A 10,124-nucleotide genomic window follows, 5' to 3' on the forward strand; every position below is an offset into this window, starting at 1 on the left:
ACATACATACATACATACATACATACATACATACATACATACATACATACATACATACATACATACATACATACATACATATATATATATACACACAACACGTACACGCATATACAATAAATACATACGCAATATGGCTGTTCTCCGTTTCTCTCTATTCCTCCTTCGTGCTATGTCGATGCATCGTTTTAACGGTTTCTCGTAATTTTTCGATAACACCCTGAGTGCCCAAGGTTACGGAAGTGTCGCGGTGACGTACATGATCGCATTCCAGTGGCTTTTCCTTTCGACGACGGATGCCGCGGCGGTGAGACGGACAGGCAGACGGTTCGTACGAGACGGTACATAGAGCGCGCGAGCGGAGCTCCTCGTCGACGGATCCTTTTCACGTAGCGTTTGCATGTACTTGGATCTCGTGATCGCGCCGAGTAAAAGTCGGGAGTCTTTGTGGGTGCATCGCTCCCTTCTCCTGGGCCCCTTCCCCTCATTTCTCGCCTTAATCGCTCCAAATTTCGTTCTCAGCCTCGCGGAAGGAAGGAAAGAAAAGAAAAATAATGCCGGAGGACGTATTCGATGACGTTAAGGTTCATACTAATTGGATAATATAATTAACAGTATTGGATCCTAATGGGTTAATGAGACCCGCCGTCTGTTTTCCATCCCTGCCGTCCTCCTTCAAATAAAGCTAAGCTACCTTTAACTTTTTATCACCGTGCACGCGTAAGTAATCCGTCTATTCTATTTAATTAACTACAGTAGAGAGAAACACGTCGGACCTCGTGAGTGATTCATTCTATTTGTTTCTACTATGAGATCCCCCATGCCGGTATCGTCACTCGTCCGTCGTTTTGAACTTGATTCTTGGAATGTTGAATTCATTTATTTCAATATCGTTTTCACCGCAATCGTTGTTTTTCTGGGCTTCCTTATCTTATCACTGGTATACATTCGTATTTCACTGCAAATATCTCGTCTTAAAATGATCCTCTGTCTCCCGCACACGTTTTTCTTGCAATTGTTCTTAATTGATTGTTACTTTTGGTTGTGCATTTAAATCCTGCTTTTTGTGTTTCTTGTTATATTTGCTATTTTTGCTAGATACATAGGCGACAGATAATCTAAAAATATTGTAATTAATTCCTGTATACTTGAAGTAAAGTCTTATCTGTCAGGTATAAAGCTCCAGTATAAATAGATGCGTTTATCTATTGAATTGAACTTATTGTGTACAATGACAACTGAATTTTATTAAATCTTACAATATGTCACTTCTCTATATAAAAAGATTAAGTATATAAAGTTTTTCGATGTGTATCTAAACATTGGATGTATCTTTATTTTGATTTCAGGAATTATATTAAGTCTTTCATATCATTGTAATATTAATTGTAATTAATTGTAATATTATATTGCATTATACATATAAAAAATTACTTTATTTTATTATAGAATATATTTTTTCATTAAATACTCTTCTAAAAAACTTCTAATAAGAAACAGTATTATTATGTAGAATAATATACTAATCTTTGAATACATTTCAATTTTTTCATTCTACTTATATTCTCTTTTTTGTAACATTTAAATGTAATTGAAAATAAGTTGAAAGAAGATATCGTCAAACATATAACACTTATTATGAAGAATATTCCTCAAATACCTTATAAATATATCTTCTGGTTAATAATATGGCTAGTAATATTGTTAATAGTTAATGAAATTGCGAAATCAGTTAAAATTAAGAAATTAATTTTCTTTCTAGGTGATCATGGCAACTCGGGGTACGGCCCAGAGGCCGAATGGATCAACACAAGGAAAAATTTGTCAGTTTAAATTAGTTTTACTTGGTGAATCAGCAGTCGGAAAATCAAGTCTTGTTTTAAGGTTTGTCAAAGGACAGTTCCACGAGTACCAGGAGAGTACAATTGGCGGTAAGAATATTTATGTGCAATTGCTCTTTAATGCCACATATTTTTTTTTACATTAGTTGTATTGCTACTACCGCGAGTATAATTATTTCCAGCTGCATTTCTAACACAAACCGTATGTTTGGATGACACAACTGTAAAATTTGAAATTTGGGATACTGCGGGGCAAGAACGTTATCACAGTCTTGCACCAATGTATTATCGTGGTGCACAGGCAGCCATTGTTGTGTATGACATAACAAATCAGGTAAGTAATCTATAAGAATTTGTGTAAGTTTAAAGGAGAATGTTTTTTTTATAACGAAGTTAAATCAACGAGAAGGGGACAAAATTAATTGATAATTAATTAATTGATATTTGTTATTTTACTAGGATACATTCTCACGTGCCCAAACATGGGTAAAAGAATTGCAGCGCCAAGCCAGTCCGAGCATAGTAATAGCATTAGCTGGAAATAAGGCAGATTTGGCAAATAAGAGAGTCGTTGAGTACGATGAAGCTCAAACATATGCGGATGAAAATGGCCTTCTTTTCATGGAAACATCTGCTAAGACGGCAATGAATGTTAATGACATATTCCTTGCAATTGGTAAGCTGTGTATATTTTTATTTCTTTCTGTTAAAATTTAATTGCACATTATCCGCAGATAATTGCATAAAAATTATACTACAAAAGTAATATTAGTGTTTTCAAATTACGTAAATATTACATATATAAATTTTTTGTTTTATTTTATAATAAGTATACTATCGCAGAAATGTGATTCTATCTCATGTTACGCGTTATCGCTATTCAAAATACATAGTAACTGCAACTCTACATCTGTTGGTGCTACATTACATTGAATAGCAAAAAACAACAGTTTCGAAAAATGCTTATGATTATAAAACACTTTGACACAGTTTTGCTATAACAAGATATTTCTTTTTGTAGCTAAAAAGCTTCCTAAAAATGAACAATCAGGAAGCGCAAGTACGAGTGGTCAAGGCCGTCGACTAGTCGAGTCAGATGGGCAAAAGGCAGCAACCGGCAATTGCTGCAAGTGATTATCTAAATCCGTATGTGTCTCACAATATATTCGTATCTATATTTTTACATTACATATATTTGAATGTATATATATATAATATATATATATATATATATATACTATCTTTAAAATTGATTGAATTGATGAGAGACATTATTCCATTGATGAAAAACCAGCAAATATTTGATATATGCCTAATGAATATGTTACGAATCAAATGTTCAGTGTAATAACATGTTCACATATTTTTATAATATTAGAATATATAATAAAACGAAAGCGCGATCAAAAGAAGAATGGGGAAACGGGAATATATCGATTTGATATTGCGTAGAAGTAGACATTTGCACTTTAAAATGCTTTTAGCAGATTTTTGTATTAGTATGTCATAATGGGGTATCTGAGTAGTCATGCAATTTTATAGAGTATATTTCTTGTTATGTTTATGATATTTTTTATAGTGTATAATTCGTCTCGACTTTTGCCTCCTTTATATTTACTGTAACAGTAGATATATGAAGAAAGGCTGGAAATAGACAAAGAAGTAAAGAGCGCGGATTGAAAGTCCAATATATATGACCATCAAATTTATAACATGCAGGATATAAATGTAACTGTAATATTGCTGTATAATATTTAGCTAAACATTGACAATTTCTTGTAATTAAAAGGTAGTAAGTTGCACACAAATGTGTGTATGTGTGTGTGTGAAGAAAACGATTCTAAATTTTACGTTTCCATGTTAATAATATATCTATATATATAATATTTCTCAGAAATTTTTCTTTTAGCAGTATATTTGTTTAAAACATACAAACTTTAACACAAACATCCAATATAATGATGTTGAATATATGCTTAAGTTAATTCTTTAGCTAAAATCTTTTATTTTATTTACACAATTATTACATTGATATGTCGCTATTAAAGTAAATCTTTATTTTTCTCAATATATTTCTACTAGATTTAAATAGCATTTACATTACTGTGACAGCTTTATTAAAGTCAGAGTTTTTCATTATTTGCGCATGAAAAATTGTAATCTATGAGATACATCTAAAAGCATAATACTTTTTTATTAGTTTTTTCATTTTATCTGCTATTCTCATATATCTGTTCATCCGTGATTAATTTAAGTGTATTATTCAAAATTTCGTGAAAAAGAGAAGTTATTTAATATAAGGCACTAGATATCCCTCTTAGGCACATTGTAGTGTTTATATGACACTCTATATGTTTATAGATATTATAAATTTGTAAAAGTTTCCTTTCTTTTCGGAGGATACTAATTTCTGACTGATAAAGGTGCTACAAGAATATATGTGCATGATATTCGTTGTGCAAGCTTGTGGAAATGTTTTTTGTAATTTACGATAATGCTCCCATTTCCTGTGCAATGATTCGTATCATTGTATATCTGAAATATTATTTTGTAATAATAATAGGTAAAGCTGTTTAAAATTGTTACAAAAAAAGAAAATTCTCAGGGTGCAATCCTTTTCTTCAATCTCTAATATTGTTATATCCTAATTATATATTTATTCTTATTTTCGCTATGATATAAAACTATCTAGATATATTCTGTTAAAAATCACAGGTAGGTTCTATTATTCCTGTATAGAGAAGTTTTTAATATTCACCAGGTAAATAAAGTGTTTTACAGTAGTTACAGTCTTGTGCATTGTAGATATTCAACAATTGTAATACAGTACATTATGGAATTGTACATTGTGACTCATTCTCCTTATCATTTATATACATGTAACGAAAAAGACGATCATTGCATACGTTCGTAAGCTGTACATTTTATATTACACTTCAAAAATAATTATAACAATGATATACACGTTACTTAAATATTTATTACCGTTTTATTTCTACGGAGGAAATTATTTATTTCTCAGAGATTCTTGATTAAATTAGGTAAGTTGGAAGTAAATTGTTATATCTGAGAAAGTTTACATTTCAACACATTATCGACACAATTTTGTATCGTTTATCTGTAAAACTTTTAATTAAGTTAAATTACTCGATGTTGTTTCCAATTATATTAATTAAATTTGCATTCATTTAGAATAATATTGCAGTAGACGCGCTATCTATTTCTGATTACAGATGTGTACTATAATCTACAAAGATAAGTGCACTACGAGTGTGCTACGATGAATTTGAGAAGAAGACACACACAACAGGGGAAAAATAGAGTGGGAAGTGAACTGTGTGGGACATTCGCAAACATTTTGCTTGAGTGATTGACTAAGAGTCTGCGTCTCAATGTAATCGACGATATATCATCTATTTTGAGTATCAGATCTATTAAGAGGTGGTAAAAGAAAGATCCCATTTGTAATTCTAGTAGTGTAATGGGCGGTGTTCGTTATAAATATATAAATATATATAAATACACATTATATATTATAAATCATATAGATAAATATGATTTATATATGTAATAAGTATATAAATGCTAATGATAATAAATAATAATATTAATAATGATAATTAATAAAAATATAATACACCGTTAATATTACCGTAAATACCGATAAAGTAACAGTACATTTAAAATATACAACATCTAATGAATTTTTGGCACGCGGAGATCTTGTAAGATAGGAGAGGCTATTCCTGCTGCTATTACTATGTATTTCCTTTCTTAGTTTGTAACACGTATAACAATTTCTTGCTCTAAAATATATTGTATATTAATTTTATTGACAACTCATAATGAATTATAAATGATTACACGGCAAAAAAAAATAAACTTGTGAATATTACGACGGTTCTGATGATTGCCCATTTATTTGACCGGAACTTTGTAGAAAACATAAACATTTATACAGAAAATTAGACAATTGCTTCTTTTTAAGATATTAGATCTTTTGTTAATATGGATTTATTTATATATTCACTCGGCATTATATAACATTAATATGCTTCTGTGTTCAATAGATATGTTACCAACATATTTAGAATCATTATAAAATATTGGAATATATGATATAGAAATGAATGACGTTTGTGTAAGAGTGAGTCTGATAAAACGAATGCGATAATATATATAAAATGCAAGAAGTTCAGAAAATTTTATCCAGGAAAATATATTCTATGCCTGAGTTGGAAAATAATATAAATTATGACGATATATGCGGACCTTGGAAACTTGACAGTGTACCATTGGATAGTCCGTGCCATTTATCTTTTAAATTGATAACGTCTGAAGATGTAACTTATATGAGAAAGCAAAAAGATCGAAAATCAATTTTGCTATTTCTCGGTAAAAATTTGAACTCTTTAATTATTTATTAAATTATTAGAATTGCCAATAATATATGATAAAATATAAATAATAATTTTCAGAAAAAAAATTTTTACCTGATATACTATATAAAGAGGAAAACAAAGAAATACTTGTAAAACTTCTATGGCAAATTTTTAGATTTTTCAAGTAAAATTTTCAACATATATTAGAGTAATCTATTTTTTTCTTACATAACTTGTATGGTAATTCATATTTAGCTTAAAAAACCAATATTATTTTTCATTTAAAAAAGAAATAAAGGTAGTTTTGTAGTTCCAAGAATAAATCAAACATAAATAAAAGAAAATACCTACATGAGCTTCCGCGATTTAAAGAATATGTTTATGATTCTCAAGCAATTAGAATGTACAAATTGAGTGTATGTACTTATCTTCTGTACTGAAAAGGACTCATTCAGAAATATTTGCAGTTAACTTCGTTAGTAAATACATTTTAATTGATTGCGAATTATATCTTGTCACTTTACAAATATATTATTTCCGCATCATTTATCAACAACTGCGGAGACTTATATAAGCATTCTACTTATATTTGATCACTTTTCGTATTTAGGAAGAATCTATTTACTGACGAACAAATTGCGATAGTTATGAAATTAATGCTTTTAACTCACAATTTGTATCTTGCAAACTATTGGAATACAGTTGAGGAAACATATAAATATTTTTTTGAGCGCGTTCTTGAATGTACCATTATGGTAATTATGTTAATCGAGCATTTTACTAATATTAATTTTTATCGAATATATTTTCTTTCATATTAAAATATTTCAGGATCCACCAAAATGCGCAGAAATATTTACGCCAGATCAGGCTAGAATAATACTTGAATTTTTTCGTAAAATATATTTGGAAAATATTATATTATTGCATCTCGTTTGTATGACTCATTACTGTATCGTTATCAGATTTTGACAAAAATGAATGAACATTGATATGATTGCACACATTACACAAGAAATGTCTGTTTATTTTTAAAAAAGGATACATTTGACATATATGTAGAAAATTATATTTGCATAAAAATTATGTTTGTTAAAAATTATGTAAAAAAAGACGCAACACAAACTAACGTAAGTCACGTTATAAATTTCTGTTTTTCGTATTCATACTTCAAATTTCTATCTCATACTTTTTCTTCAGTCTTTATCAAAATAAATCTTCTATGAATCTTCTTCATTTGCTTGTAGACGAGGATTGATAACCGTAATCACGATTGTCTTCCAATGAAGTGTCAGATTCCGTTCCATTTTTAAAATTTTCATTCCACCATCGATTATTTTTTCGAACCTCATTTATTAAATGTTCCATTTTGGGAAACCACCATGAATTGCCACATGTTGATGTACATCGACCAATTTTGATCGGTTTCGTTGAATATTTCTAAAGGCACATAAATGTAAATTAAATATCATAAAACTAAGATTTCCTTTTTAATTAGCACTAACCTTTCGTGAATTTGTACAGTTCAAACTTGAAGTTAAATCAGTATCCGTAGTCTGGTACGCAATTGATGGTGATATATAACCGTTGATATGCACTTTTCTACAACTTCTGCTAGCTAACTTATGCGTTCTTTTCAGTTTTTGCGCTAATAAATTAATTCGTTTCATCTTCCGGATTTTAATTAATAAAGTTCTAGAAATAAATTTTATTTAATATTAAATATAGAAAAGACAGATCTTGATTTTAGATAATCACAGAAAACATATTTCGATTTATTATATACTTACTTTTTTTCAAATACAAGCTGCATTATAAGTTGTTGTTTATTTTTCAACTTTTTCGACAGAGTTTCATTGTATTTTTTCTGTTGCTCTATATAGTTACGGATGCATGAAACTATATATTGAGATTCTTTGCAGAGTTTTGCTCTACTCATTGCTGTATCAGTTAAATCAGCTGACATGTTTGTTAAAGATTGATCCTTCAAGTGACATTCCTTTTTTAACTCGTGCAAAGATTTGCGCATATCTTGTAACTAATAAACATAATAGTTTGGAATTATAATTAATAATATATATGATTAAAATAGGAAAAATTAATGTGTACTGATTATGATATACAGTGCAAAAAAATATTCAAATTAATTATTCATTGTTCAAGAGATCGAAAAGAGTATCATACCTCAGTTATGTATGTAGAATTATCTCGTTCAAGTGAAATTTTCTGTTGATCAAGATGATAATTATCTTTCATGTATTCCTGCAATTGTTGAATCAAATCACGATTTACATTTTCGACCTGTGTTAATTCCTCTTTTTCTTTCTCAAGCTAAAAGTATCAAATTAAAGATGTATATTGCCCATTTACTTCAATTAGATATTATATAAGCTTACATCTTGACGCGTAATGTCCAAATGATCAGCGTAATTCTTGCATTTATTTTGCGCTTGACAAAGATCGATATCTTTCAATGCTAATATCTTTTTGATCTCTTCCAATTCCTCACTTAGTTTGTCCACTAAATCACGAAGACGGACTACTTCATTTTCTACTTCTTCAATCTTAGAACGATGATCTTTTTCCTAAATGAAAAACAATTTTTATGAAGAATTTTTACACATATTTTTAATAAAATTTATTTCAAATAAAAAAGGATTACCATAATCATTAATGATTCTTGTAAATCAGCTTCTCGTTTTGTTGTAGATATTAATTGTTCTTGAACTTTATTGAGCTCTTCAGCCATTTGATGACAATTGTCTTCTGTCTGGCGCAATTTTACCCGTGCCTCTTTCAGCTAAATAAGATTTTAAAAAGTAATAAAATATTCATCTTTTTTGTAACAAAAATATATAAGCTATTATATATACATTACCCTTTCTTTCAATTGTAAAGTATCTTCTTTGATTTGAGCTTGTATAATGTCATTTTGATTCTTTAATATAGAATTTTCATTCTAAAGCAGATGTGATAAAATCTCAATACATGTAAATCGTTTTCTATTATATTTTTACTAGATATCAACACAATTACCTACATACCTTAAGTAATTCATAATCGGCTTGCAATTTTACCATGTTTTCCGATTTCTCTTGAAGTAAAATTTTCAGAGAATATATTCGATCACATAGAATAGTTAGCTCCGATATATTCAGTTCAGATAAATTTTCCGTTTGTTGATCATTCATGAGTAACTTTTTCCTAAGATTTTCAACTTCATGAGATTGATTTTTAATAATTTCTTTGCTATTCATGACTCGATCGTTTAACATATTGATCTATAAATTTTTGAAATTATATATAATCAATTCACTTTGAAAAATGGATATCCATCAAATTTTGATTTCATAACGATAAGAGAATAATTTAAAAATAAAAAAATAGAGTTTAAATGTCATCACCTCTTTTTTTCCATTTTCTAATTTCAACAAAAGTTCTTCATATTCAGTTTCCTTTTGCTCTATTTTCTTCATTAGATTTTCAGTTTCTGATACGTGATGCTGTAGATTAATTTGAAGTTGCTGATTTTCGTATCTTAAATCGCACTCTGTATGCTTCACCTTTTGTAATTCTGCTTTTAATTCTTGTATCTGAGTGATATTCTTCATTTCTGCTTCTTTAACTAAAATTTTAATTAATTTGCATTTATAAATTTATATTCTTTTTGAAAAGCTTAGGTTTCGTCTTATACACGTCTTATACACGTTACCAGAATGTTTTTCCATATGCGATATTTCATATGTAGTATTATTCGAGTACTCCAAATCTTGAGTATCGCAGTTTTTGTCTTCAAGATATATTGCGCACGATCTGTTTGTGCATTTACTTTTGGAGCAATCCTTCGTCTGCATAAAATTATCCATCTGTAACAAAATACATTTATATATATATATATATA

The 10,124-nt window shown here is 29.0% G+C and overlaps 2 protein-coding genes across 5 annotated transcripts in view; one reads left to right on the forward strand and one right to left on the reverse strand.

Annotated features, from left to right (window-relative positions):
• The window catches only part of LOC108691058 (ras-related protein Rab-5C), a 6,974-nt gene extending 1,649 nt beyond the window's left edge, over window positions 1-5,325 (forward strand). Inside the window, exons 1-6 of one of the 4 annotated variants that reach the window (XM_018198691.1) lie at window positions 135-341; window positions 1,763-1,931; window positions 2,024-2,175; window positions 2,301-2,517; window positions 2,863-2,987; window positions 5,075-5,325. In XM_018198691.1, the coding sequence (XP_018054180.1) occupies window positions 1,769-1,931; window positions 2,024-2,175; window positions 2,301-2,517; window positions 2,863-2,975 (645 nt within the window). In that variant the 5' untranslated portion in view covers window positions 135-341; window positions 1,763-1,768 and the 3' untranslated portion in view covers window positions 2,976-2,987; window positions 5,075-5,325. The other 3 variants (XM_018198692.1, XM_018198689.1, XM_018198690.1) reach the window with 3 other exon arrangements.
• A 2,059-nt stretch (window positions 5,326-7,384) lies between these two features.
• Window positions 7,385-10,124, reverse strand: part of LOC108690876 (myosin-11-like) — an 8,168-nt gene continuing 5,428 nt past the window's right edge. The window contains exons 22-31 of the mRNA XM_018198393.1: window positions 9,936-10,089; window positions 9,628-9,848; window positions 9,268-9,504; window positions 9,102-9,182; window positions 8,886-9,023; window positions 8,620-8,808; window positions 8,408-8,554; window positions 8,014-8,261; window positions 7,729-7,918; window positions 7,385-7,663 (exon numbers count right to left, since the gene is read on the reverse strand). Coding sequence (XP_018053882.1) covers window positions 7,457-7,663; window positions 7,729-7,918; window positions 8,014-8,261; window positions 8,408-8,554; window positions 8,620-8,808; window positions 8,886-9,023; window positions 9,102-9,182; window positions 9,268-9,504; window positions 9,628-9,848; window positions 9,936-10,089 — 1,812 coding nt within the window. The 3' untranslated portion in view covers window positions 7,385-7,456. The remainder of the gene's footprint in view (window positions 7,664-7,728; window positions 7,919-8,013; window positions 8,262-8,407; window positions 8,555-8,619; window positions 8,809-8,885; window positions 9,024-9,101; window positions 9,183-9,267; window positions 9,505-9,627; window positions 9,849-9,935; window positions 10,090-10,124) is intronic.

The sequence above is a fragment of the Atta colombica genome, unplaced genomic scaffold (assembly GCF_001594045.1).
Source record: "Atta colombica isolate Treedump-2 unplaced genomic scaffold, Acol1.0 scaffold38, whole genome shotgun sequence".
Lineage (NCBI taxonomy): Eukaryota > Metazoa > Arthropoda > Insecta > Hymenoptera > Formicidae > Atta > Atta colombica.